Source organism: Gossypium hirsutum, chromosome D01 (assembly GCF_007990345.1).
Source record: "Gossypium hirsutum isolate 1008001.06 chromosome D01, Gossypium_hirsutum_v2.1, whole genome shotgun sequence".
Taxonomy (NCBI): Eukaryota; Viridiplantae; Streptophyta; class Magnoliopsida; order Malvales; family Malvaceae; genus Gossypium; species Gossypium hirsutum.
The window spans coordinates 65,025,509-65,052,224 of NC_053437.1; the positions used below are offsets into that span (position 1 = coordinate 65,025,509).

The following is a 26,716-nucleotide window of genomic DNA, read 5'->3' on the forward strand; positions in this document are numbered from 1 at the left end:
TTGTTCGTAAATTTATTACTCCGGAAGTCCTCTATTTTGGCAATGACCTCCCCAAAAGTTTTCAGCGTTACTTCATCTTCGTATCATGGCACAAATTGCATCACAATTACTAAGAATTTGATCTCATCGTGACAAACCCTACACCTCATAATAGTAAGCTCTTCGTTAAGGCCATTTCATTGCGTGGTTAAATGTACCAAATGGGATCATAAAGAGGATAAATTGCTGATGAGAATCGCTTAACAAAATGAAATGAATCTCATTTCAGTTTTATATCATTAACCATACTATTGTCTCCAAACGTACAGAACCAACAAGAACAATAGAACAAGAAAAAGAAGACCTTAGAGCAAAGGTAGAAGAAGAAAGAATAGTATACAACACCATAGACAGTATATAAAAGTAGAGCCAATCTTCAACTCCACCCTTGGATTTGAAGGACCACCTTTGGAAATTTTCGGTTCACGAGTTATTGGCATCAACTCATGCTCCATCGTTGAGAAACAAACACAACCATATGAAGCATCGAAGTCCAAAAATAATTTCGATGGTCAACTCCAACATCAAAAATTTCTGCCTTCAAACAATCAGCAATAAGTTAAACAGAAACCAAAGAAATAAAATATGGTAATACCAATTGAGTTCTTCAGTTCTTTCTTATCTGGAATTTTTTGCCAGCAAAATCTTAAGCCTATCGGCTTCTGAAGCCTCCAAAGTATATCACATCCACAATTCAATCATACAAACCACTGTAGCATAATAAAATGATTGTACACACCAAGATGCAAGTCACAAACTTTCATATCTACCCAACACAATATTCCATTTGTTATGTTACACTTCCGAGACAAATTAACTTAGTTTGAGCCCTGGTCTTAGGTACCAACATAGAGGACCCCCATCATGTTACACCTAAATTTAGAGGACCTCCATCATGCCCTTATTGTATTAGTTTTTGAGTTAAAAAAGCCAATTACAGAACTTTTCATGGTAATGCAACAATCAAACAAAGTGCAGTGAAAGAGGAAGCAACTAGCTTCTCCAACTAGTAAATCCCACAAAGCATACAGCATTCACAATAAGGCAAGAATCAAAATCAAAACTAAATCGAAGAAACTATAAGTAATTACCTTGCATGAAGAGAAAGCCAACAAGAAGCAATCATTCGACCCCAGTAGACCTGGCAACTTTGTACCTTAACTTCCTATTCAGGTTTTCCTGGAAACAATTCATTTAGAAAATAGCCCGAAATGCACAAAGTAACCAACTTTAACCACAATAAGGATATAAAAACAATAGTAATAAGCTCACCTGTTCAAGAACCTTAGCTGAGCTGGTTTCAACGAGCCTAGCCAAGCTTTCGATTTTGGAAAGCATTTTCCCATATAAATCCTCTAATCCAGCCGTGTAGTTAGTCGCTCCCGGTCCTATCAACAGGCTCAATCTCCCAACTTGCATTCCCTCGGCGCAAGTATCCAGCAAAGCTTGATCCTTTTCTGTTTCTTTCGTTCCAGTTACATTCTCCTCGTTTCTATCTTCATTCATCGCCGTTAAGTTCCTTAAATCGCAGTTCAAAAAGGGTAGCGTAGAGTTGGGGCTAAACGACCCGTAATGTCCTCTAAACGCAGGCCCAATGTTGACTATATCAATTGACAGCGGATTAAAACTGGGTTTCGATGATCGGAATTGGAAAGCCCGATACTGGTTGGTTTGAATGCATTGGTCATGAAGAGGAGTGGTGAAGAGGAGGAAAATCGAAGGAGCGAAAAGGGAATTGAAATCGGCGTTTTGGATAGGGAGAGAGAGATTGGGAGTGGAGGAAAGAGAACGAGTGACGGAGAACTCACGCATTGAAGGACGTAGGGGAGTTTTCCGGCGAGAGGAGAACCAGCCGATGAGGGGTTTGTGGTTGAGGTGAGTAGGAGAGAGTCGGGAGGAGTCGACCCGGCCGAGTGAGTCGTAGAAGGAGAGAAGAGAAGGGAAGCAGAGGAAGCCGGAGATGGTGGCAACGAGTTGAGAATCGGAGGAAGATTGGGCGGACTCGTCGGAGAGAGTGGAAGGGGCGATGTACGTGACGTGGCCGAAGAGGAGACCGTCGACGTCGGCAGGGGAGGATGAGAGGCGTTGGATCATGGAGGAGAGAGCGGGGCCTGATATTGCTAGCTTGTGCAACACCAGATCGTCCATGACGTTGAAAAGGTGAGAGTAAATGAGAGTTGTAGTACTAATTTGTAAGAGGCAGATGGATGAGCTGAGCTCTAATCTAAGCAATTAGCTGAAAGAGAGGGCAGAGTAGTTTTTTCTTTTTTAATGGGCCTTTCCTGTATGTAATGAACTGAAAGTCCAAAAAACCCTCCTCTTACTTTATTTTGTTTCCAGTCCCTTTATTACGCCAAAATTTTAAATTAGCCCTATACCTTTTTAATCTCAATAATTTGATTTCTTATTTTTGGTTAATCCAATATTTTAACACCATTAGTATAGTGTTGCTGTTGATTAACCACTCAACCATTCCATTGATAACTGGTTAGGAACACCCTTAAGAATATGTAAAAGGCATCCCCAAATAACGCAACTTAAGAATATACAAGTTGGAAGGTTTCAAATAAATAAAATTAGACGCACCAACCACAATATACATCATCTCCCTCAGGTGCTTAGAACATCTTAGTCTTTCAATACATAAAACATTTGTGAAGGGAAATGTCATATCTCAACGTTTGTAAGGACCAAAATCAGAATTTGACCTTAATTTAATGGGTGCCACAATTCCATTACGTGAACCAACAAAATAAATTTACCATAACTTGCTGCAACCTCCTTAATCCCCTGGGAAGTGAAAAGGGAATCAACATGACACCATATGAGGAAAACCCCACCACGCAAGAAGGCAGGTTGATCAAACAAATAGTCTTGCAATTTCATCCCTATTCCATATCTACCAGTTGCAGCATGCAAATAAACAACACTGCAATGTGTTTGCATTAAAGAATCTATTGTATGCACAATGCATACCATTCATCCATTCAAAACATCACCCAAAAAATTGACTTATATAATCATTGATTTATGCACAGATCTGAGTCTCACAAGGTTCTTCATATTCACTAGATCGAGAATAAACAATAAGATACGAGGTATGATCAGCGCCAATAACTTTGTAAAATGGAGCCAAAATGGATCCACCAGTATAAAGTATCTAATAAACGAGATCCATATACATTCCACAAATGTTAATATAAACTCTAATTCGTAAAAAGTAAACTACAGCTATAAATTCCCCAATAGGAATTTTATTGTTCTTAAAGAAAAAACTGAAAATTGAATCAATGACATGTGAACCATTACTGTAATCCAAGAGGAAAAGATTCAAAGAGGCGGAACCGTGGATCGGATTCAGACACGAGCGGCAACAGCAGGGGCAGCGGCAACGGCGACATTGGTGGCAGCACCACCTAGAAAGGACAAGAAACCGGTGGATACTTGTTCTTGTTCGTCCAAGAAGAGATCCTCAGGGGCCCTGAAAGCGCCGTGGGCACAGACGAGTCCGACTCCAACCATGAGAGCAGAAATAAGAAGAGATCCAACGGTAGTGAGAAAGACAACGAAGACGCTGAAGATGATGAGAAAGCCGAGGGTCTCGCGATCGGAGAATGTACGGCCAAATAGGATGAGAGGCTGATCAGCGGGGCGGAAGAGGTAGAGGAAGATCCAGGAGCAGAGGAGTCCGAGGAGAAGGAGAAGGGAAAACGGATGGGAAAGAAGGGAAAAGGCAAGGATGAGACCGATCACAGACAGGTAATTGACTCGGAAATACGAGTAGTTCTTGCGGACGCGAACGAGAGCATCAGAGAATGACTCGGGCTTGGAGAAGGCGGAACGGTCAACGAGCTCAGCCCAAGGACGGCGCTGGGAGAGGCCGTTGCGAAGGGATTCATTGAGACGGGAAACGAAAGAGAGAAAGGCGGGGCTGGCAGCGGGCGGTTGGGATTCGACGGATTGCACGGAGGAGACAGGGATAACGGGTGGAACTGCGGTGGACATTGGTGTCGGTTGCAGACGACGACTGTTTTAATAATTTGGGTTTAGGCAGAGAAGGAGAGAGAGAGAGAATATAGAGGGGGATTTTAGATCTAGATTTGAGGCTTCAATTCAGCGCGTAGAATATATAATAAAGGGATGAAATACGTTTCACGGTAAGTAATTTCCTTTTGGGTTAATAGCTTATTTGGTCCTTCAACTTACAAAAATTTATTTTACCTCCATTTGAATATTTGACAAAAATTACAAGTTTAAGGATTAAAATAAATAAAAAATTAAATGTTTGAAGAAAATTATAAATTCAAAAACTAAAATAGATGAAAAATTAAATAGAGCTAAAATAAAAATTTTAAAAACTTAAAGGAGAAAATAAATCATTATGCTTCTTCTTTTGATTCCTTTTTCTTCTTCATTAAGGTTTCACCCCCATTTCATTCCTTCTTGGTTATACTAGATAAAAGTATTAAAAAAATTTATTCCAAAAGAATTAAATTTTATTCTCTTTACTTAAAATATGAGTAATTTAATTCCTATACTTTATTAAAAATTATATCCATTTTTATGGCTAAAAATTGATTCTTATACGTCAACATAAAGTACATAAAACAAACCATATATAATTGTCTAATTATTCTGTAAATCACATCCACCTGTAATAGTCTAGTTATTCTTTTAACAGTAAAAATGGATTAAACTTTTTAACAGAAAAAGATATAATGTATTTTATATGACTTATAAAGACTAATTTAACTATTTTTTAATAAATGAGACGAGATACTTCAAACAATTTTGCCGCAAAAGTTTAACCTAAATCCAAAATCAGATCATAAAAAGTGAAACCTATTTGATTTCATGGTAAAAAGGTGAATAATTGAAACCTAATCTCAAATTAACCTAAACTAATCCCTTCAAGCGTAATGAATGACAATACTCAAATTAACTCAGATATTTGGAGTTACTCATTGGCAATTGGTAATTGGTAATTGCTGTATGTATTTGCGTTATATAAATGTAATACAATACTAACCACAACCAGACACATTGTTACGTGTATTTATTTTAGCCACAGCAGCAAAAAGACACTCTACCTAATGAGTTCAAAATAGAATACCCCTGCCTACCTTAGTTCCCCCACAAACCATATTTCTTTATCTTATGATAACGCCTCTCCACCAAAGCTAAATCGCAGGTGCAAATATACACATGAACGCAGGCAATCTATACAAAACCTAAACTAATATCAATGCAACCCCATGTAGTAAAAGTTTCAACGTTTTTATTTGAAGACTGCCAATAGCCAAGATAACATACTGCTCCTGGCTGGATTAGTGTTCATGAACGTTTACATATCATAATCCCTACAGAACACGTAGATAAACAACTTAAAATACCATGCCAAGTTTTAAGAATTTCTTCTCACACCAGTTCACCGTACGAGTAAGATTGTTTTGAATAGACATCACTGATGTTTCGAGAAATTCAGAACATGCCAGGCTCAGAAGGTGGATCCGTTCCATCCAAAGTTGGAACCCTGCAAAATAAATCAAAAACGTATCAGCACTATTGAACAGCAAGTGCAACAAATGAGTGTTGAATATCTTCACAGGCCAACCAAATGGCATAAGATGGACTCATAAATAAAGCTAATTAGAGCAGTGCTAACCGTACCAAACAGAAAAAGGGTTTATTATTTACATTATCTAGTGCTGGTGTAAAGCATGCAAACATTGTGCATATTCTTGACTTTGATGTGCCTAAACAAACAAGGAAATGCAATGAGAAAGACATATAGGTGACAATGACCCATCCTCATGACAATTAAGGAGGAGGAGGAGAAAGCTTGCCTTGGTGTCATAGAATTTGAGGAAAAACCGTGACTTTGGCACTTGTAGCTTGGTTTCAAGAATTGCAGCAATTGCAGCACTCAGTTTCTTGTTCACATCTGGATTAAGGCCCCCAATTGATACCAGTTCTCCATAGGCAGCTGGCTGCTCAGTACCACCAAATGACATGGGTACTGAACCCTTCAACACAATCATCACATACTGCATATCAACACCCACACATGAAAGACTTTGACAAATTTAAATCCCCTTCTAGCTTGTTAATAAGAAGCAGAAACCAAAATAGAAGAGTGAATGAATATTTGAACAAGAACATAAATCACTTTAACCAAGGGCATATTTCTCTTGATGCTATAGGTGATCCTAGGATCCAACATAGCCATTCTCAAGTCTATACACGTAAACATAAACAAGTAGAACAGTAAAGCATTTACTACATGCAAGATGACTACACTGTACATAAATAGAAAAGATGATGGTAACCATCATGATATTAACTCTTCAGGCATCAGCTAGTATCCAGCCTAAATTTGATGAACTTCTAAAGTTACAATTCCAATGATACTAGAAATGAAAAAGGTAAAAAGATATTTAGCGCATGCGATATATAAGCAAGTAACAAGAACACTTTTCAAACAAGAACAATGTGTCCTATACTTGTGAGACAAATGAGTTGTTGGTTCTTTTCTAGCATTTCCAGCAGACAAAATCGTGAAGAATCAAATGCATGCGCTCAAGCTCTTCATTTTTCTGTCTAATACACAGTAGTCCAAAAGATCCTCCAAATCCTTAGAAAATACTAACCATACTCATAACATAGAAAGCATGCATACACAAAAGCAGTAACCCAGTAGCCTCTAAATACTCCCCATTCTAACAAATCCTTGAATGGGTAATGATCATTACCGCCAGTGGTAAAGGATTTAAGCAGATAGGATAAATTATATAAAACCCAATATGGAAACGGCAGTATTTTTCCCACATTCAGTAAAATTATTGATTGGGGCAAAAAGATATTGATCAAATAAATAAAGCGCATAGGTATCCTTCTACACAGCAAATAAAAAACTAGAGATTCAGAAATTCGAGGACAAAAGAAAGATAAACTATAAATGGAAGGAGAGGAAAGGAAAGGAGAACGTACGGCCTCAGGTTTGCCGATGAGTTTAGCGACGGAAGAGGTGGCTTCGGAAAGGATGGCGGAGGTGTCGACGCCGTCGAGATTGACGTTGGTTGAAAGGTTTAGGCAAGGCATCTTCTTCCGTGTCTCAGCTGTGACTCTTTACTATTTTACTCTTCTGCAACAACTACACACTTGCCAAAATGAGAGATATTATATTCTGATCACAAAATCCACACCTGGGTTTTATACTCCCTATCTTACCCTAACCTTGGATATCCCTATCTTATCCTATACTTACATAACTATTTATCTAAAAAAATTTAATTTATTATCCAAACACACCTTTAATTCCAATTTCTCAACACCAATCAAAGCACTAGTTAACAGCCAGGGTTATGCTAGCCAAATGGGCCTCTTGGGGCTAATCTCGACTACTAAACAATGAGTATCTTAGCCTTAGCCTTAGCCTTAGCCTTAGCCCATTTATATTTCAATTGGGGCAAAAACTTTTATTGGCTTATTTCATTCTGTAGAGCACAAGAGACAAAACTTTGTTTGAAAGATAATATCTTTAAAACTTCTTCGAAAAAAGTCGACCCTCCTCAACAAGAATCTCAAGACATTGTCTTTCCTCCAAGGCTTTTAAATGTTTTTTGTGTGTGAAATTATATCCAGATGTATAAGTTTGAGTTTTGAGGATGAATACATGCTAAGTAGGTAGGCTTGAATGTTGGGTGAAAGAGCGAAAGGTATGGTTTTCCCAAGGACTCCATCAAAATCTTGCATCAGGATTTTGATTTAACATGCAAAAAGGCACACTAAAAATGAAGAAAAAAACAGGTGTTGTCTGGGGAGAATGACAGGACGACAAAAGCTAGCTTCACCCAATCAATTTGGACGAAGATCGAAGCATGGATGATGAAATAAAAACTCAACTGAAAATGATATTTAATATGGTAAAGAGATGTGTCGAAATTGGGAAACCTCAAAAGGATTTACCAATGCCAATGCCACTAAGGGAATAGTTATTGTGTGAAAACCAATTAATTACTACCCATTTCTAAAGTCAAAACCAATGTTTCCACAAATCAGGATATATTTTAAATGATTTGTTTTTCCGGATTAATTATTGTTGAAATTTAAATTTTTTTAACCTAATTCATACCTAAATTTGAAAACAGTAAGTTAACTCGGTACTTGTTAAATACTTGACTAATACTATTAAAATGTACTAATGAAAGATTAACGATTAATAGCATGGTGACATGTAGCAAAGTAAATTTTTGTTACGTATCAAAATATGATATTGTTATGTGTCACCATGACATTGGTTATTGTTATGTACTATTTAATTCATGTATTTGAAACATGATGTCTATTATATTGAAGTCCAGATTTAATGCCTGAAGTGCACAGAAAAATATAATTAATATCATATTAATATTCTAACAATTTAGTTTAAAAATAGTAGAATTAACTTGGTTGTTTATTAAACATAAAAAGGGAGTTATTTGACAAAAGATAGGATTTGTCCCCACGTTTAAAACTTTGATGGGAATGGATTTCGGTTATTAAACAAAAAAAGGGGGGGGGTTTAAAGAGTGCATAGTGGGGAGACTAAGACAGCCAAGAAAGCAGTCACTTTAGGTTGTTTTTAGGACAAGAAAGTCGGAAACAGTTCATACTATTGGTTAAAGCTTTGATTAATAAGCTTAATTACCATTATTATCTTAGGGTTTACGTTCTCCATCATTATATCCACAAAGATCGCCTTGAAATCCACACCAGTGAAAGGAAAAAAAATACATGTTTCGTTTGTTTATTGGATTTTTCTATAATTGATTTTAATCGAAATTAATGTGAATCACAGTCCTGTTTAAATTTAAGACACCAAAAATTCTGTAAAAAAGACCGAAAATTTAGCTTTGAAGAAAAGGGGGACCCACAAAGAAAGAGGGAAAGTTAAAGCTGGTTCCTTTGGGTCCCATTGGAAGACCAAACTGAATCCCGTGCTTCCCTCCCCTGAATTCCTCAATTATTATCACCATCTCTGCAAGCCACCGCTTTACGCCTTTACTCACTCCCTTAACTCGGCTCAGCTCACTCTCTGACACCCACTCTCTTGCCCTTGCTTCTTCTCTCTGTTTTATTAAAGCCGCTACTTCAAAACACCAAACTCGCGGCTTCTTGTCTTTTTATTTCTTTTGAGCAAAATCTTCTCTCTCTCTATAAAAAACTAATCTTCTTTTGTCTCTCATTAAATAATCTTCTATTCGGGTTTGCTTTGTTCAATTGGTGTGTTGCAGGCAACATTGCAGTGCACTTGTCACTTTCCCCTTTACCCTGCGAGCAACCTGCTTTTTCTCTCTTCCTCTTCGTTATACTTCAACTTATTCACATTTACTAGCATATCTTAACAAATCCCTTTGCAGCATTTTTACACAGATTCCATCTGGGTCTTTCTCATTCAATGGAGAATCCACACTCACCCATTTCTATCCCAGAGGCTTCTCGTAAGCCTTACAAGAAAAGCTTTGTTACTACTCTAATGGAAGCCGCTAGTCTTCGCTCTCCTTTTAAGGAAGATACCTATTTTACCTCCCATTTGAAGGCTTCCGAGAAGAAGGCGTTGCAAGAGCTCAAGGACAAGCTCATGGCTTCTTATGGCCCGGACGGTGAATGCACCATGTGGGGGATACCTTTACTTGCTGAAGACGAAAAAGCTGATGTCGTTTTGTTGAAGTTCTTGCGAGCTAGGGACTTCAGGGTGTTGGATTCCTTCCGCATGTTGGAAAAATGTCTTGCTTGGAGGAAAGAGTTTAAGGCCGACAGTGTTGGGGAAGAAGACTTGGGGTTCAAGGAGCTTGAAGGAGTTGTTGCTTATATGCATGGTTACGACAGGGAAGGTCACCCTGTTTGCTACAATGCTTATGGTGTTTTTAAAGATAAGGATATGTACGAGAGAATCTTTGGTGATGAAGAGAAACTGAACAAGTTTCTGAGATGGAGAATTCAAGTCCTGGAAAGAGGGATCAGTCTCCTACATTTCAAGCCTGGTGGGATTAACTCTATTATTCAAGTCACTGATCTAAAAGACATGCCTAAGAGAGAACTTAGGGTAGCTTCAAATCAGATCCTTTCCCTCTTTCAAGATAATTACCCTGAAATGGTAGCTCGAAAGGTAGTCAATCAGCTCTTGTCTCTTGTTTTTCAAACTGTTATGGAGATTGCTTTAACTTTCCATCATCTGCCTTTTTGGGTTTTAGATTTTCATCAATGTCCCATGGTACTTCAGTGTGCTCTACTCAATGTTCGGTCCATTTTTAACTCAGCGAACTAAGAGCAAGTTCGTCATCTCCAGAGAAGGGCATGCTGCTGAAACACTGTACAAGTGAGTTCATTTCTTTGTTTTCCCATTCGCAGTTGATAGATCCAATACTTACCTTTGCTACAAATTTGTTTGTCAGATTTATAAGGCCTGAAGATGTTCCAGTACAGTATGGTGGACTGAGTCGACCCAATGACTTACAGAAACCAGCCTCGGAGTTCACTGTTAAAGGAGGAGAGAAAGTGAACATTCAAATTGAAGGGATTGAGGTCAGTAGTTTTATTGCTCTTAGCTAACTTGTGGTAAAAGAAAACATTTCATTATATCTTACATGCTTCTAAAACTTGCAGGCTGGAGCAACCATAACATGGGACCTGGTAGTAGGAGGGTGGGACTTAGAATATAGTGCAGAATTCGTGCCCAACAAAGAAGACAGCTACACCATTGCAGTGGAGAAGCCAAGGAAACTAAGTCCAACAGAGGAAGCCATTCGCAACTCCTATACATCAAAGGAATCAGGCAAACTAGTGCTGTCAGTGGATAATACAAGTTCCAGGAGAAAAAAGGTTGCTGCTTATCGCTATACTGTTCGCAAATCAACCTTGGAGTAGCTTGAGTTAGGTGTTACAATAAACGAGTGATCATGTTTAATTTTGAAAAGGGTATTATTAACTAATGGTTTGTGAACTTTGATTTGTTAGTAGTCTGTTTGAGTATTAGTAAATTATTTGGTAATGGGTGATGTATAAATATGGAGATGGTGGTGTGAGCATTGTATGACATTAATATATAGTTAAAAGATGCAGCAGTAGTTTTTACTTTTTAACTGGTGGTGTTTCATCAGCCATGTCAGGAAGAAGAGATGAATGTGCAAACAGATTTTGGTTGCTTTTCTGTGTACTGCAAACTTGATTTCCAAATGTATGATAATGCATATCTCAAGGACTAAAGCAAAACTAAGACTCACACAAGTAGTAGTGTTAGTGTGTAAGCAATTTTTGCTTATATTTAGTTTTTCTGTGGGTATTGATGGACAGCATAAGACAGAGTGTGGTAGTCTTTGTTATTTTATTATTTTTTTCTGAAACTTGAAAAGTAAACATATCAGGAGTCTGTGGTGTTTCGATCTGTGTTAGAGGTGAGAAGAGGCGTGGAAGGTCCTGCTGTGTGCAGTCTGCAGCGTGCAGACTGTGGTCTGTTTTGGAGTCATCCAATAAGCTGTTCAATTTCTCATTGTGAGGTCACGCCAATAGTAATAAGCTGGACAGAAGCCAAAATTTTGAAAAACAGATACAAGTGAAGGGGTACCTGTAGGGTTCAAAAATGTGTAGGTAATAGGCCACTTCAAAATAACTTGATTTTTTTTTAATAAAAAAGTTTTAGTTAATATTTCATGGTCATTGGTAGGCTACTCCAAAATTCTATAATAACATGCAAATAAGGGTAAAAGTATTATGGAGACAATGTATTGAAAATTAGATTATATTTTGTCAATTTTTATTAAATAATGAGTAAATTAGTCTCTGTATGTTTGATCATTACATTACAGATTCTATCCATTTTATTATTTGGTTAATAAATAATTTTATTTATATAAATATTAACGTACCTATTTTTTTAATTACAAGTCAAACTTGCATTGGGTTTCATTTCACCTCATGTATATGAAAACCTAATAGCCCATAGCAAACCATAACTATTTAGCATATGGATCCAACGGAGGTGGAGGTCCCACGTAAATGTTGGGTGAATCATTTCCCGCCACGTCATAAATAGAAGAAAATGCCCCACATGAATGAGTTCCCTTCCCTGCCAAGACAGCTGAGTGAGTTGACTTACGCAGAGTTGTCTGTTTCCGGTACGAAACGAAACAAAAACAACGTTTCTCAATCCCCTGTTTCTTTCATCTTCCTCCTCATTTTAGTCCCCAAATCTCCCATCTTTATCTTCGGTTCTCAAATGATGTCGAACCCCGTTGAACCAACTAAGATTGATGATGCTGGATCCAATTCCAACGTCGAGAACCCTACTCCGGCTGTCTCTGCCATTAACAGGCGTTGGAAAAGGGAGGATTTGATGAATAAAGGTTCTCTCTTTCTCAGAGGATTGGCTTTCTTCTTCTCTTTGCTATCTTTCATTATCATGGCTTCCAACAAGCATGGTGGTTGGAAAATTTTCGATCGCTATTCTGAATACAGGTGCTTATTCCAAAACTCTAATCATATTCCAAACTCACAGTCCACATTACAGTTTAAATTTGATTTTTTTTTTCAGGTATTTGTTGGCAATTGCAGCTCTATCGATTTTGTACACCGGAGGACAAGCGTGGAGACAGGTGCTTTCGATTTGGAAAAACAATAACATATTAGAACAACGTATCTCTGCCATGCTCGACTTTTTTGGAGATCAAGTTGGTTTTCCGATCATTTCTTTTTTCTTTTGTTTATTACAAATTTCTGCTTGCCATAGTAGCATGTAACATCAACTTCCAGTTATTAAACTAGAAAGTGCTGCTGCTATGATCCAATTTGATTGATTAAAAATTAACAAGTAGAATTATAAAATAAAAGCTTAAAGGTGGCGTGGGATAGTAAGCTGTACATTATCCAAAGCCAGGACGTATATCTATGTTCGGAAAGGGTTTTGATTAATTGAAGTTGCAGATGGTGGCATACCTGTTGATATCATCCACATCCGCGGCGATTCCATTGACAAACAATATGAGAGAGGGACAAGACAATATTTTCACCGATGCCTCAGCTTCGGCTCTCAGTATGTCATTTTTTGCCTTCCTATCGCTGGCACTATCAGCCATGGTTTCGGGTTATAAACTTTCAACTCAATCATACATCTAATCTATAGGTAAGCCTTTTAGTTTCATTCTTTTTTTTACCCTACATGATTATTTGTGTATTTATCATTCATTTCTCTTGTATGTATTTTTGTGTGCATCAATGTTGTTCTTTTTCCTAGTACAGTCGACAGAGCAGTGTTCATAGCTCTGAGCTCCGTCTCTTTTCAGTTTTTTTTTTTCCTTTCCCATGTTTATGGTTTGATTGTCTTGAAAGTTGTAGTGTCTTAAATTACACGTAAGCTTAAAGTTGTGATAGCAGTCATTGTGCATAGAGATGTATCTGCAATGCATGAATGTGATGAATAGAAAGACAAAAAGGTTGAAGTCGAAACAGGAAAAACATCAATTTCTTCCTTTTAATGCATTGGTCATATTTTGTGTATTTCAGCATATATCATAAATCTTAAAAGTAGTTATACAGCACCTGAAGGGTAATGCTTCGCAAACAAACGAATATCTTTCTTGATTTACGTGTCCATGCCTAGAATCTGCATTTCCCAATAATTAGTGGCTAACTCATTCGACCTACAAGATCTTCAAGGATCTCTACGGCATTAGATCTTCCAACCGTAATTTCCAACACTTGGGATCTAATTCCACCTGTCAATTGGATGATTGAATCACTTATGTCCATCATAGAGACATTTGAATCAAGGAACTTTTTGTTACATTACAGAAATCATAAACTTTACCTGAAGCACTTTATCTCTCCATTGAAAAGTACAACCGCGTGCTTCCAAATGTTCAACAAGTCGATGGGGTAGCAGCCATTTAAACTCTGCCTGAAGTTTCACTTTTGTCAACCCTCCACATGCCAGCAAGACAGCGGCTAGTCCAGTAGGAGTCAAACTTTTTAAGTGCAAGATTGTTATGTTCTGTAGGCAGCTAATGCCAGCCAGTGACAACAATCCTATGTCCGTAACCGAGCTATGGGACAAATTAATCTGAAAAGAGAAAACTAATCAGATTTGTGGGAATGAAAGCAAAGTTCCGAGAAAAGGACAGAGTAGCATACTTGTCGAAGGTTTTGAGAAAAATGAGCAAGTGGAAGCATTCCTGCATCATCAATATTAGGACACTTCTTTACGTCTAGCTTGGTAAGTTCCTTGCATCCCACAGCAACAGCTGTTAGTCCTAAAGATGTTATCATAGAACACCCTCGACTTTCAAGCGTCTTTAACCGTGAGCATTTGGATAAAGATAGCAAGGAATGATCGGTAATATCTTTGCAGTAAGCTATATTAATCATTTCAAGGCCAGGGCAACCTTGTGCAATTGCTATAATGCCCGAATCTGTTATTTCTACAGACCTGAAAACGGTAGCCTTGTTTAGATAAGCATGAATTCTCTTTTTCACTGCATCAATGATAACTCAGTTCATAAGCTGTATGGAAATTTGCTTGCTACACAGCTCAAATAGCTAACCTGTATAAATCAAGCTCTAAAAGTTTTGAGCAGCCCCTGCCGATATGGATAAGTCCCTCATCAGTTACATTAAGGCAAATTCCTAGCTTTAAGTTGGATAGTTGGGAACATCTGGATATGTACTTCAGACCTGCAAAGGGAAGCGAGTGTAAGTGCGTCAATTAACACTGTTGTGCTGACTTTACTAGCAAAAATGAAGAAATAGGAGAAAAAAATAACCTTTATCATCAATTTCATTATCTGTAAGGTCAAGCTCTTCAAGCAAATGACACCGCTGGCCGATCAAAACAAAGGCTTCTCTAGAAACCAGGGTACAGGACTCCATCCTGAGAGAAGTAAGAGAGTTGCACGAATTTGTGATGCGGGAAATAGAGACATCAGTTATCTTGCGGCAACACGTAATGTCTAGTTTCCTTAGGTCTTTATGCCTTGTTACAATGGACGAGAGGCCTTCATCTGTTACTCCTGAGCATTTACTTAAACTCAATTCCCTTAATGAAGCGCTCCAGTTTCCGATAGTCTTCAGTCCATCATAGCTAATCAGACAACCATCCAATTTAACAGATTGCAACATAGAAAACTTTTTCAAAGAATCAGCAAGGGAAGAGGTTACCTGAAATATCACCAAAATGCTACACTAAGCACTCTCAAATATATAAAAAGGAACCTGTTAGAGCAGCAAGAGAGGAGCACATAAAGGAAGACTTACAGGTGAACCATGGGCTAAGGTAAGTTGCTGCAGACCTACAGCACCACTTACTAGGGAAGACAAGCCATTGTGACTAATACTCTGACAAGTTGACACATCAAGACTCTGACAAATGCATTATGTCAACTAAATGTTGTAAAAAAAAATTAAACATTCCATCTATAGAGTAAACTTTCAGAACAGTATACCTTTAATGAATTGCATCCATGTTTGAGGACAGCAAGGCTGTCATCATCGATGCCGAAACATCCTTCAAGGACCAAGTCTTCTAGATGTTGTAATTTCAAGATAGGTGATAAACATTTACTTGTAATCTGCACAATGTTAAAACAATGAATATACACGATATGTAACAGGCAAGACAACAACCTGCAAACAGAGTAAAACTCACGAGTTACTTACAGGCAAGTAAGAAAGATCCAAGTAGCAAATGTGGTTGCACTTAACAGCAAGCAAACCAACCCCTAAATCACCAACCCCCAAGCACCATTTCAAGCAAATGGACTTCAATTTTCTGCATCCAACAGCAACACATCCCACCCCCAAATCCGTAACCGACTTACACCTCGCGAGCCATAGCTTTTCCAAGTTCTTAGCTTGGGAAACGGCAGCCATAGCCGAGTCTTTCAACTCCGTGGCATTGGACAAATCAATCTCAACCAAGTTGTTACAATTCAAAGCCAAGCCCAACAACCCAGAAGCAGAAAAGAGATGAGTTCTGGATAAATCAATGGAGCGAAGCGAGGAGGCGCATGCATGGGATACAAAGGAGAGACAGGTGTCGGAGACACGTGAGCAGCGCGTGAGATGGAGATGGGCGATGTTGGGGTAGCGGGAAAGGATTGAAGGGAGGTGTTCCTGGCGGAGGGGCTTGAGGGAGGTACGGTGCTTGGATTCAGCAGCGTAGAAAGACTTGCAAGCTAAAGAGAAAGACTTTATGTCGAGAGGATTGGAGTTAAGGAGGTCGAGGATGGTGAAGATGATCTCTTGAGGCAGCTGATTAAAGGCGTTGAAGCCTTTAAGGTTGTCTGGTTTTTGTTTCTTCATAGTTAAAGTTGAGAGCTTGGGAGTTTTGTGAGTTGGGGAAAACTTGAGTAAAAGATGGGGTGCTTTTAAGGTGCGATTCACCAACTTTTAACAGAAAACCAAAAAAACGACAAAAGAGTGAAGAAGAAGGGGTGAAAGGTTTAAAATTACGATTATGGCCTTTGATTGAGGTGTGTTTCCATCTAAGGACGAAATTACCCCTTCCCGCTTTCAGTAAGTATAACTACTAGTACTAGCAGTGCGCACCATTTCCCTCCAAGGCTTGATTTTTTTGAAGAAAAATCATATATGATTCACATAAAATCCGAATGTTTTTGATATATGAAGAAGCCAAAAATAGATTGACATCTTACCGGTTGGTTAAATTGGTTCTTCGATAGTATTAAATTAGTAAATAATTTTGACTAGAAAATTGACAATTAAATTCAAAATGATGAAATAATCGGAGGGGACTTGTAAGGGAAGGGTAGAGGAGGGATTCGTACGTACGGCAAGGTGAAGACAAAAAGAAAAGGGAGGGCAAGGTGGGGAATATAAAAAAGGAAAGAATGAGGAAGGACAAAAGTAGGAGTGGACGGATGGTACGAATATTTGACCCTTCATTTCCTACTCAATCAAGCACCATCTGAAAATGAAATATTCCATTTTCATTTAATTTAATATTAGTAAACAAATTGGCCGTACTCGTTTAATACTGCCTTTGGGACGGTACCAGCCTTACTGAGATAAGAACGGACCATTTCAATACAAAGTCAAAAAGAAACCAAGTTGGATTGGATTGGATACTTTATAGTTAGTGTTATTAGTTAGGTCAGGCAAGAGGAAGGCTGTGTCTCGTACAGGCCCTTTCTCCATCCAACACTTTCTCTCTTCTTCTTTTCTCACCACAGATTAGGGTTTACACTCTAACAAACTAAAAGTCACCCATAAAACCTAAACCCAATTTGTATACACAATTGTTTGTTATTGCAATAATAAGTTTACTTAAGAGTTCACAAAATTATAGATAAAAAAAAAACATTCATTCTTTGTTTAAGTATACACAACTTTGAGAACCCAAAAATATTTATATTGTAACGACTTTTTCTCCTAGTCAAATCTAATAGTTTTTTTGGCATGGTTCTCAACAATTTTACACATATCCATCCCCCCAATGATGTCTTCAAAACAAATTGACAGAGAAAAGAATCACAAACAAATAAAACTTGTTCAGGGAATTCACAAATTACAGTTGATTCTTCAAAAAAAAAAATTTACACTTTTCAACATATTCAAGTAAGATAAAATAATGTCTCATATCACTGGATTTGGACACACAGCATCTCATTCCATGATGCCATGAGCCATGAAACTCATTCTCGTATAATATAGCAAAGCCAAGTGCCGTGATATACTTGGAAAAAGGAAGAGCAGAATTTTATACACCAACAGAATGAGAATGTTGAGAAAGAAAAAAAGAATAAACCACTGACCACAAGACAATACATACATACATACATACATACATACATACATACATACACACGTATATATATATTTGCTATTCACTAAGATGGAGAATTTAACATATTGGATGAAATGAAAATTTTCAACAAGCATATCCAAAAGGATGTGTCCTTGCCTTTTGTCTTTTTAAGAGTCACTCCAACTATCTTCGTCATCATCTTCATCACTTCCAGCCAATGCCTATTTCAACAGTGAATGATTTTATGAATTGCATGCACACACACAAAATGTGAAGAAAAAGAGAAAGACGAGGGCAAGCACAAACCTGGCGAATTGCATTTGCTTTCTCCAAGATTGCTGCTACTCTTAAGTTGGTTTTAGGACCCTGAATACTGGGTCTGGTAACCACAGCAGGCTTCAAGTTGAAGGACTGTATAAAATAAAATAACAACTCTCAGTTTATCAAAAAAGATGCATCTCCAACAGTAAAAGCATCTGTTTTTTTTCCTACTTAAAATGGAAGGAACAAAACAAACATCAATGGGGATTGGATCTAACCTTTGTTCGTATCTGTTCCAGCAACGAATCTCTTTCGTCTACCTTTGGAATGACTGGAGGGTGAATCCGTTCCGTTACCTTTCTCAACTGCACACAATTGAAATTGTTACTTACAAAAAACAAAGGCAAAATTGAAAAAAAAATGAAATGAAATGAAAGGCCATAATTACCTTGCTCTTGTCATGAGCAGCAACAGCATCAATGAGAGGATTGCGAGGTCGAGGAAGCTTCACAGTTGGATTGCCATTCGAGTTTTCATCTTCAACAACTGGTGATAGAGCAAGCGTAATTGATGGCCACACTGCTGCTCCCTCTGAAATTGACAACTCATGCTGCGCAGTTGTATTTGATGTCTGTGCAATATCTACCTCTGGAGATGCCAAACCATGCTTAACAATGGCATTTGATATCTGCGAAGATTCTCCCTCTGAAACTGCCAAACCATGTTGAGGCTGCTCCTCTACCTTGGTTGGAAACTGTTGTTCTACTTCCATTGAAAGATCCTCCACTACCTTGCTTGGTATATGCTCCTCTCTCTTAACTGGAAGGGGCACAGATATATTAGGAAGATTCCTCTCCTCTCTCCTGGAATTTTGTTCAGGGTGCTGATATGCCCCACCTTCCAAACCTATATCCGGTACAAACTGGTCTGGAGGATGTGTTATTTTCTCATGTGAAGATACAATGGTAATATGTCTTGAAGTTGTATCAGTAGCTGGCATCAGTGATGAGTAAGTGGATTCTACCCTATCGTCTTCCAACGCAATGGAATCACACTCAATGCTTTTATTTGATATTACGGGCAAAGTATAATATGGGTTTGAGTGTGTTCTATCCAGCCAGGTATCACTGAATTGGCTATTAGTGTCGCTACCCATAGCTGGAGGGTGCTTAGAAAAAGGACCAGGGAGCTGCATGCAATCAACAGCTAATTGATTAGACACATGATCAGACCTCTCTTCACCATCCACTATGGGTAAAAACGGGTTTCTGGGCCGTTCATTTGCTTTCTCTAATGCTGATAAACCAAACTGCAGTTTCCCATCAGTTCTACATTGTGGCATCACTGGGAATGACCCCTGACCCTGTTCGACCAATTCTCTTTGTGAAGCTGGAGAAACATGTTGAATTCTCCCTAACCTCCACTGCATTGGAGGAAGAGGCGGCAATGGAGGCATTTCCTCCATGCTAACTTTGGTTGCCTCTGGAAGCAGGCCAAAGGCAGGATGAATAGAACCTGATGGATATCTTTCTTGCTTACTTTGCCAACCTGATTGCTGGGAAAACTCCAATGAAGGTTTACTTGAAAAGCCTTGGTTGGAATGAGTAAAAGAATTTTGTATCTGATTGGACAGGAGATGTGAAATATTTGAACCATCTTCAACTATATCCAGGCTTCCCATATCATGCTGATTTGTAGGGAAGTCTAAGGACTGCTCGAAAGAAGTTTCTTTTTCTGATAAGCAATGACTTGGTGAAGACACCATATCTGCTCTTCTTTCCATCAGCTTACTCAAATTTTTTGATTCAGACTCTTGATTACTCAATTCTAAAGAAGTTGGTGTTGCAGTTAAATCAATGGAAGTCAAACGATTTTTGGTTGGTTGAACCAGTGATAAATGCTGACTATCGTCTTCTAAATTGGAACAGTTGTGAGAGACTGATTCGCATGAAGTGGAAACTATATCTGCTGGAGCACCTTCCACTGGATTTGTTTCTTCTCGTGTCTCTAAGCCTGTAAGACATCCTTGAGAAATAACCTCATTAGATTCCAATTCTTCCTGACATAGATCTCCATCACCAGAAGGAGACTCTTCCAAATACATTAGATTTCCAGATGCCGAACCAATCAAATTTGAAGTCTGAAAAGTAGTATTATCAACAGCATCATCAAAGTCAGCAGAACCACAAGCAGCAGTAGAGACGACAACACTTTCTGCAAGAGCATTTCCAGTAGCTAGATCATCTAAGCTCACATGATCCTTGATGTCCAAATTATCAGCAACATGAGATGGAAGAACAGAAAGGTTAGCATCTCCTTCCACCGAATCCACACTGCAGGGAAATTCCCTAGTTTCTTCTCCCTCTGAAGCATCAAATGATTCATTAAAATTGTGTTCCTTTTCATGAAATGAAGCTCCTACCACCATGGAGTTAGGATCATCAGGTAATATGTCTGAATGTTTCTGTTCATTAAAGCCAAAAGTCTCTGAAGTATTTGGCATAGGAATCATATATTCCAAGTTCAGAGCAGCTTCTAAAGTAGCATCATTGACCTCATAAGCTAAGCTGACAGGCTCCATAACATCCGAACCTTCAGGTGGTAGTGTAATACCTGCATCTCTTTCTATTTCTCCCAAGGTTGAACAAGGGTGCTGCTCTGTTGGTGAAGTTATTGGATATCGTGAATCAGTTATTTGGTTGACTGAATTTTCCTCACAACTTTCTCTAATAAAATCTGTTTTAACAACTTCATCTGAAGGATCATTACCCCTCCTCTTTTCAGAAGCAAGCTGTAAAATGTTTGATAAATGTGGCAAAGCATCAGAAGAGATATTTGTGCCTCCACTGTCCAACTCCTCTTGGGGAAGGCTTTCATCAGCAGAAAGAGTAGTCAAAGAAACCTCCTGTTTCTCAGACGAACCAGCACAAATGACTTCTGAAGAATCTGCAAAATATTCTCCATCATCACTGTCTGACAAATCAGAATTAGTAGTAACAATATTAGAGGGCACTTCATCAAGTTTCTTTTCCAGAAAAGAAGCTGCCATGTAGTTGGCTTGATCCAACAAAACATGTGCGGAATTAAAATCTTCAAGACTTGAACTGTCAGATACTTCTCCATGATCAGGAAGCCTACATTCACCAGTATCTTTTGGCGGCAAAACCTTATCCGAACTAGAATGGTGCATCTCTGAACATGCAGGAAGCTGGATGGGCGATTCCTCAACAATCTCTGGAACATGGTTTTTAATAGAAGGGGACAGTTTAGCTGCTTCTTCACCATCTGACACCATATCTTCAGCCAGATTGTCCATGCTATCAGAGTTGGAAAAACTAGATCTTCCTTTCTTGAACGAACTATTACCATCATCTGATTCAGAGGAGATCCCAAATGATTGAGAATCTGATGAATGGGCTTGCACCTCAAGCTTTTCTTCATTTGCATGAGAACCTGTTTGGCATTTTCCAACATTTATGAAGGCAATGTCATTCTTAGATCTGTATTCATTGTCTGTATCCATTTCAGAGTCCATGTTTGTAAGGGCATCCGTGTAATTGTCAACCTCACTGATCATATCATCAGAATGATCCCCATCTGTACCGCATTCTTTTCTGCCTTCTCCATCTACTATTATTTCCTTTTCAACTGTTTCTTTATGAAGGGGAAGAGGGATCTTATCTGTGAAATTACCTGTTGGTTCAGACACTTCTACAATCTCTCTGTCGATGACTTCTTCATTCAACTTTTCCACGGATGATTTCTGGACTAGTACAGTAGGCGAAGAACTTGAGATTTCCTTTCCAATCGAAGAATTCTTCACAGGACTCTCTTTACTAATTTCATGTATTTCAAGACCTGACTCACTAGAATGCTTTGATGTCAATCTCAGAGGTTGTGGAACACCAGAGGTCTCATAAACTGCTTTATGCTCCGGGGAAGGAGTCTCCAGGAATTTCTCCATGTAGCTTTTCCCAGATTTTGGGTCAAGTGGAAATTCATTCAATTGCCTTCTTTTTAGTTTTACAAGACAAACTGGATCGTTGTAGACATTCTCGATACGCTCCTGCAAAAACAGTTGATGCAATCTGCACTAGCAGAAAGCAGTTCAATCACCAAGAAACCATATTAAAACTTAAACACGCATGCCTAATCAGTAGATGAAGCTAAGGCACAGATGCAGAATTAAAAGACTCACTTGGCATGCGATGCCAGTGCAAATTCTGGTGTCCCTTCATTCCTCCATCTTGATCCTTTTTTCTGCAAAAAATATAATATAAGAAACTGTATGGACACAGGGCAATATACCATATAACACAACTAGCTCAACATAGAAAGAAAACTGTAAACTGATTACTAAATCAAGGATGTACCAAAAAGTTACAATGTGCTGCCAGTCCCTCATACAAATAATTTCACTCTATTGTATTGATATAAAAAAAGGAAAAGGAATGTCATAAAGCTGAGAAGTAACGTAATCAGTACTTCGATATAATTTGTGCAAATCACCCCAAATGCAACAAGAGCACCTCAAATGAAGTAGGGCCTCGGATATGAAGTGTACTGCTCACATAGAAGCACACCACTATCAGATATTTTAAACTAAGAACTACTCTCTAAACTTGACATGAGTTAGCTCAAACACAAACTCATAGATGTCAATCATGAACTGGAAATGAACAAAGCAAAGGTAATTCAACCATTAAGAAACCTTTATCTCCACTGAAATTAAAGAAACAAGTCAAATCAAGTTTATAGCTAGTGTGATTATCTGTAGTTTCCATGCAAAGCTCTAGTTTTTTTATCAGTACTAGGGTCATCCTACGGACCTCTCTCTCAACTTCTGCAATAAATGAGACATAACCGCTAACTGCTAGAATAATTACCAAAATAGAAATCTAAGCAGATCCTTTCAAAGAAAAAGTTGATGCCATATGTGGCACAATGACCAAGGCATTCATTCTATCAACACCGTCAATGGGGTCATAAATAGCCTCCCCCCCCCCCCAAAACAAGAAAAAAAGAAAGAAAGAAAAGGAAATGAATAAAAAAGAGTCACATTTCTCTTTTTCCCCTTTGGTACCTTCACTTTACGGGCTTTCTTTTCCCTCTGACCTTCTACTGGTTCAATTCCGGGGAAAGCTGATTCTGCTTTAAAGAATGACGGATCAGTGTAACGCTTTAAACATGCCCCAGCACCCGCAACATCAAATCTGGAATAAATTATTAGAAGATTCATCACCTGAATGAAAATTCCTTTCAACAAATTTACTTGAGACCTAAAAGGAAATCTTACTTGTCCAAAAGGAATAACCGTGGAGGGCCTCGACATTCCTCGTAAGAGTCCAGCACACAGCGAGGTAAGTCTCCACGAGTAATCAGATTATGTTCCGTGCGCAGATTAGGGTGCCAGTCAACACCTGCTAAAAGATAATACATTTATCAACCAGTTTAGCAGATCGTGCCTTGTGCATGAAAACTCCAATATTCTATTTCAGAACCAATAAATAAATCATTAATTAGGTTCATCTTTCAAATCTGACTCTATCATATGCCAAGATCACAGTTCCCATTTATTTATTCATTCCATTCTTGCAAATCAAACATGGGTTTATGGGAAGGCAAAATGCATCTATGTGCATGACAAATTACACTAGGAGAAAGTCATGAAAGGATACATCTTTTGGTTTTCCGTTATATAAACAAACCTTCCTGTTACTCTAGATGGTGACGCAAATGGGAAATGAAACTTGTAAAAGCATTGCCTGTAGCATAGGCAGCAGATACTCACCTTGAAACTAATGTAATTTTTAAAAAAATGTAAGGATCTAATTGCCGATAATGCAATCATGTACAAAAGATATAAAACATAAGAAACCAACACGTACAGGAAAGTGCCCCATTGCAACAAGAAATGACAACAGAAACTAAGGCTACTAGTAAAATAGTGAAAAACAAACACCTTGAATCTAACCTGCATTGGTAAAGAATAATGAATGATTGGTTTGTGATAAAAATGGCTTTTCAATGGAAGGGAACTCAGCCTCAAGTTGTCGGACTCGAACCATTAGACCATGGCCTCTTGCAGCAGTTGCCATTACATCTTCATGTAAGTCATGGAATATCTCAGCAGCAAACCTTTATCAACCATGAGGAAAAGCAATTCAAAACCAGACAGGTACAAAGCTAAAAAAGTAATGATAAACTAGCTCATTCAATCAGTCGACAGAGAAATTCCCGATATCCATACTGAAACTTGTGTCATGCAATGCTTTTTTTTTTTTCCTAATAATTGCATAATTTGAACGGAATTCTGAATTCCAACTGCTAAATTGGTGATCGCCAAACCACAAGTACCACAAACCAGAACACATTAAAATACCAAGAAACTCACCATTTGGGAAAATTTGATGAAAGAATCAAGTAAGCAAATTCCAAGCAAATCTCAGATTCAAATGGATGGAATTAAATTCCAATTCAGTATAATTGAGAAAACTTTTTAACAGATTCCGGCTATTTCTATAACCTGGACCTCAAAGCAAAGTAACTTAGAATTTGTAGAATTAGCATCACTACTAACCAAGTTAATTTAGTCAACCGGATATAAAAATCTAAATAAATAGATACGAAATTGAGAATCTGAAAATTCAGCTTCCAATCAGAAATAAAAGATGAAGAGCAGGAATTCAGCTCCAAAACCACAAAATTCAAAGCAGAAAACTGATCACGGAGCTAAAACCAAAAACAATCCTCCCTCCCCAGTCGCCCAGAAGGAAAAAAAAAAAAAGATGAGAAAGAGACTGACTCGGCAAGGTCACCAAGCTGGCGTAAAACACCAACGAGGCCAGCCATAGCGACGCCTTCAAGTAAAGCCTCGGGATCATCCTTTTCGGAAGCTCTATAAATCTCCGGATCGGCCAAGCTGTACTCATTCCTTATCTGGTACCTCGTCAACGGCATTTCCCCTCCTCTGTTCCGCCAAAAAAGAAGAAAAGAAGCCTTCAATTTCTCAGCATATAGAAAAGAATCAAAATGTATCTTGATCTCTTTGAAAAGGCATTCACTTTCAGTGATATGTTAGCCTTTGTTTTGTTGCCTCTCTGAATTTTCAATTCAACTTTCGACGGAAAATGAAGGAACGAAAATTTTACAGTGGTGTGTGTAAGACGTGAAGCGGTGTCTGTGTGAGAGAGAAAGTATTTATTTATTTATTTTAATTTTATTCAGGTCTAAATACCGGTGACAAAAATTTTGATACAGACATATCTGTCCATTTTTACATAAATACAGTATTCATATATTTATTTTTTGTTAAACGAAATTAATTTAAATATATTAGTTTGACAATTTAATCCTCCTATTTTAAATATATTCTATATTAGATTGAATTTAAAAATATTTGAGGATTAAATTAAGATATTTTAAAAATATTTTTTAACGGTTTAGTATTATTTTTCAAAAATAATTTTAGACGAGAAATAATACTAAACCGATACTAAATCTACTACTATTATGACAAATGCAATGGGACCCTGGCCTTGAAACAAAGTGTGGGATTTTCACAGAATTACATGGGAATGGGACATCATCATTCAATGTATTGAGATTTACAGCCTGATTAGAAGGAAAGAGAAAGGAGGTCCCACATTGCCTCAATGACTCATTCAGTGCCATGACATGATCTAATAGAAAAGTGCTTTTGATTCTTTTTTTTTTTTTAAATATCTTTTTGAAAGCTTCTAACAGTTCATTCAAAAAATAACTCCTACAAGCGTAGGTAAATTTTAGATGGTACAGTAGATGGCCCTGCTTTGTGGGAATATATGTTTTGAATGGTTTGCTCAGATTTGAACATCCAAGAGATGATGTATGTCTTAATTATACAGTAAAAAGGAAGGAACACGAGCGTTGTTACAAAGTTACTAAGGCATCACATTCTTATTCCCTCCTATCGTAGAATTCTGCAATAAATGGTTGGTCCCCTACGCCATCTTTCACATGCCAAACCCCAACAAATCTTCACTTACTTTCATAATACAAGTAACCTGTATTCTAGTGGGAATTCACGCTCGACGTCTTTATACGTTTTCAAGTTCAGGCTCATTTTTTATTGACTCCACTCATTTAAAAATTTTATTTTATTACTAAAAATTTAGTAAGTATTTTTTTAGTTTTTATAATTAGATTTTAATTTTAAAAATACTTTTTATTATTTAAATTGAATTCGAGTTAAGATACCATAAATTTCACATTACTTAATAAACTACAACTCTCAATTTTGTATAACTTTCATTAAGCTTTCTTTTATCGATTGATATTGGTTTGTTCTATTTTCATTTACATGTAATAAGTTGAATAGGTTAGATCATTCATTTTTAATTCAGTTGACGGATAATGTTTCTGTTTTCCACCACAAAATTTGGGTCTCTATGAATAAAGTTCTATAGTCAATTTATTTAAACTAAATTTACAAATAATCTCGAATTTGATTAACTGGTAGCATAAACCAAAAAACTTGAGTTGTAATGTGTTATGAAACTAATTAAAATTTTGTCCATCTTTCAATTAATAGTATAGCTATGATGAGTAAATATATTATTCTCACGAGGACTACAACTA

General features: G+C 37.7%; 7 protein-coding genes across 12 annotated transcripts; 2 read left to right on the plus strand and 5 right to left on the minus strand.

Moving 5' to 3' along the window:
- Positions 1–239: 239 nt before the first annotated feature.
- Positions 240–3,016, minus strand: LOC107938952 (uncharacterized). Of its 3 annotated transcripts, none has more exons than XM_016872224.2 (3): positions 1,312–3,016; positions 1,131–1,218; positions 240–577 (listed from the first exon to the last, which is right to left on the minus strand). In XM_016872224.2, the coding sequence occupies exons 1-2, from the start codon at positions 2,185–2,187 to the stop codon at positions 1,162–1,164; spliced, it is 933 nt and encodes a 310-aa protein (XP_016727713.2). In that variant the 5' UTR covers positions 2,188–3,016; the 3' UTR covers positions 240–577; positions 1,131–1,161. The 3 variants fall into 3 exon arrangements, with proteins under 3 accessions (XP_016727713.2, XP_016727714.2, XP_040943707.1); XM_016872225.2 differs by having other exon boundaries at positions 240–573; positions 1,312–2,932; XM_041087773.1 differs by lacking the exon at positions 240–577 and adding an exon at positions 584–749.
- A 64-nt stretch (positions 3,017–3,080) lies between these two features.
- Positions 3,081–4,154, minus strand: LOC107938953 (PRA1 family protein B4). The gene has a single exon (XM_016872226.2). It carries the CDS (start codon positions 4,042–4,044, stop codon positions 3,397–3,399), a length of 648 nt encoding a protein of 215 aa, XP_016727715.1. The 5' UTR covers positions 4,045–4,154; the 3' UTR covers positions 3,081–3,396.
- A 1,143-nt stretch (positions 4,155–5,297) lies between these two features.
- Positions 5,298–7,685, minus strand: LOC107938969 (macrophage migration inhibitory factor homolog). The gene is made up of 3 exons (XM_016872248.2): positions 7,030–7,685; positions 5,886–6,086; positions 5,298–5,572 (listed from the first exon to the last, which is right to left on the minus strand). Exons 1-3 carry the CDS (start codon positions 7,138–7,140, stop codon positions 5,537–5,539), a joined length of 348 nt encoding a protein of 115 aa, XP_016727737.2. The 5' UTR covers positions 7,141–7,685; the 3' UTR covers positions 5,298–5,536.
- Positions 7,686–9,010: 1,325 nt separating this feature from the next.
- On the plus strand, positions 9,011–11,162 carry LOC107938946 (patellin-6). Its single transcript, XM_016872214.2, has 4 exons — positions 9,011–10,189; positions 10,275–10,399; positions 10,476–10,605; positions 10,687–11,162. The coding sequence occupies exons 1-4, from the start codon at positions 9,479–9,481 to the stop codon at positions 10,945–10,947; spliced, it is 1,227 nt and encodes a 408-aa protein (XP_016727703.2). The 5' UTR covers positions 9,011–9,478; the 3' UTR covers positions 10,948–11,162.
- A 779-nt stretch (positions 11,163–11,941) lies between these two features.
- LOC107938947 (CASP-like protein 4B1) lies at positions 11,942–15,684 on the plus strand. The gene is made up of 4 exons (XM_016872216.2): positions 11,942–12,534; positions 12,611–12,746; positions 13,000–13,198; positions 13,867–15,684. Exons 1-3 carry the CDS (start codon positions 12,119–12,121, stop codon positions 13,189–13,191), a joined length of 744 nt encoding a protein of 247 aa, XP_016727705.1. The 5' UTR covers positions 11,942–12,118; the 3' UTR covers positions 13,192–13,198; positions 13,867–15,684.
- Positions 13,510–16,451, minus strand: LOC107938944 (F-box/LRR-repeat protein 3). The gene is made up of 8 exons (XM_016872213.2): positions 15,727–16,451; positions 15,513–15,638; positions 15,325–15,429; positions 14,835–15,228; positions 14,616–14,745; positions 14,206–14,500; positions 13,883–14,134; positions 13,510–13,790 (listed from the first exon to the last, which is right to left on the minus strand). The coding sequence occupies exons 1-8, from the start codon at positions 16,369–16,371 to the stop codon at positions 13,737–13,739; spliced, it is 2,001 nt and encodes a 666-aa protein (XP_016727702.2). The 5' UTR covers positions 16,372–16,451; the 3' UTR covers positions 13,510–13,736.
- A 1,206-nt stretch (positions 16,452–17,657) lies between these two features.
- LOC107938943 (protein SCAR2) lies at positions 17,658–25,288 on the minus strand. Of its 4 annotated transcripts, none has more exons than XM_016872212.2 (9): positions 24,903–25,288; positions 24,072–24,235; positions 23,394–23,517; positions 23,181–23,310; positions 22,296–22,357; positions 18,546–22,185; positions 18,376–18,462; positions 18,143–18,247; positions 17,658–18,057 (listed from the first exon to the last, which is right to left on the minus strand). In XM_016872212.2, exons 1-9 carry the CDS (start codon positions 25,055–25,057, stop codon positions 18,004–18,006), a joined length of 4,521 nt encoding a protein of 1,506 aa, XP_016727701.2. In that variant the 5' UTR covers positions 25,058–25,288; the 3' UTR covers positions 17,658–18,003. The 4 variants fall into 4 exon arrangements, with proteins under 4 accessions (XP_016727701.2, XP_016727699.2, XP_016727700.2 ...); XM_016872210.2 differs by having other exon boundaries at positions 23,157–23,310; XM_016872211.2 differs by having other exon boundaries at positions 23,394–23,520.
- Positions 25,289–26,716: the final 1,428 nt, after the last annotated feature.

What these genes read in the sequence shown, in the direction of transcription:
- LOC107938946 (XM_016872214.2), top strand. Translation starts at nt 9,479, where the DNA reads ATGGAGAATCCACACTCACCCATTTCTATCCCAGAGGCTTCTCGTAAG. An exon ending in CTGAAATGGTAGCTCGAAAG is followed by an intron (nt 10,190 to 10,274) that starts GTAGTCAATCAG and finishes TTTGGGTTTTAG; the next exon opens with ATTTTCATCAATGTCCCATG. An exon ending in TTCAAATTGAAGGGATTGAG is followed by an intron (nt 10,606 to 10,686) that starts GTCAGTAGTTTT and finishes TAAAACTTGCAG; the next exon opens with GCTGGAGCAACCATAACATG.
- LOC107938944 (XM_016872213.2), bottom strand. Translation starts at nt 16,371, where the DNA reads ATGAAGAAACAAAAACCAGACAACCTTAAAGGCTTCAACGCCTTTAAT. An exon ending in ATGGATGCAATTCATTAAAG is followed by an intron (nt 15,430 to 15,512) that starts GTATACTGTTCT and finishes TGCATTTGTCAG; the next exon opens with AGTCTTGATGTGTCAACTTG. An exon ending in GGAGAGATAAAGTGCTTCAG is followed by an intron (nt 13,791 to 13,882) that starts GTAAAGTTTATG and finishes TCCAATTGACAG; the next exon opens with GTGGAATTAGATCCCAAGTG.
- LOC107938953 (XM_016872226.2), bottom strand. Translation starts at nt 4,044, where the DNA reads ATGTCCACCGCAGTTCCACCCGTTATCCCTGTCTCCTCCGTGCAATCC.
- LOC107938969 (XM_016872248.2), bottom strand. Translation starts at nt 7,140, where the DNA reads ATGCCTTGCCTAAACCTTTCAACCAACGTCAATCTCGACGGCGTCGAC. An exon ending in TCATCGGCAAACCTGAGGCC is followed by an intron (nt 6,087 to 7,029) that starts GTACGTTCTCCT and finishes GTTGATATGCAG; the next exon opens with TATGTGATGATTGTGTTGAA. An exon ending in TCAAATTCTATGACACCAAG is followed by an intron (nt 5,573 to 5,885) that starts GCAAGCTTTCTC and finishes TTTATTTTGCAG; the next exon opens with GGTTCCAACTTTGGATGGAA.
- LOC107938952 (XM_016872224.2), bottom strand. Translation starts at nt 2,187, where the DNA reads ATGGACGATCTGGTGTTGCACAAGCTAGCAATATCAGGCCCCGCTCTC. An exon ending in CAGCTAAGGTTCTTGAACAG is followed by an intron (nt 1,219 to 1,311) that starts GTGAGCTTATTA and finishes AATTGTTTCCAG; the next exon opens with GAAAACCTGAATAGGAAGTT.
- LOC107938947 (XM_016872216.2), top strand. Translation starts at nt 12,119, where the DNA reads ATGCCCCACATGAATGAGTTCCCTTCCCTGCCAAGACAGCTGAGTGAG. An exon ending in GATCGCTATTCTGAATACAG is followed by an intron (nt 12,535 to 12,610) that starts GTGCTTATTCCA and finishes TTTTTTTTTCAG; the next exon opens with GTATTTGTTGGCAATTGCAG. An exon ending in TCGACTTTTTTGGAGATCAA is followed by an intron (nt 12,747 to 12,999) that starts GTTGGTTTTCCG and finishes TTGAAGTTGCAG; the next exon opens with ATGGTGGCATACCTGTTGAT.
- LOC107938943 (XM_016872209.2), bottom strand. Translation starts at nt 25,057, where the DNA reads ATGCCGTTGACGAGGTACCAGATAAGGAATGAGTACAGCTTGGCCGAT. An exon ending in ATTATTCTTTACCAATGCAG is followed by an intron (nt 23,521 to 24,071) that starts GTTAGATTCAAG and finishes ATTATCTTTTAG; the next exon opens with CAGGTGTTGACTGGCACCCT. An exon ending in CGGTTATTCCTTTTGGACAA is followed by an intron (nt 23,311 to 23,393) that starts GTAAGATTTCCT and finishes AATTTATTCCAG; the next exon opens with ATTTGATGTTGCGGGTGCTG.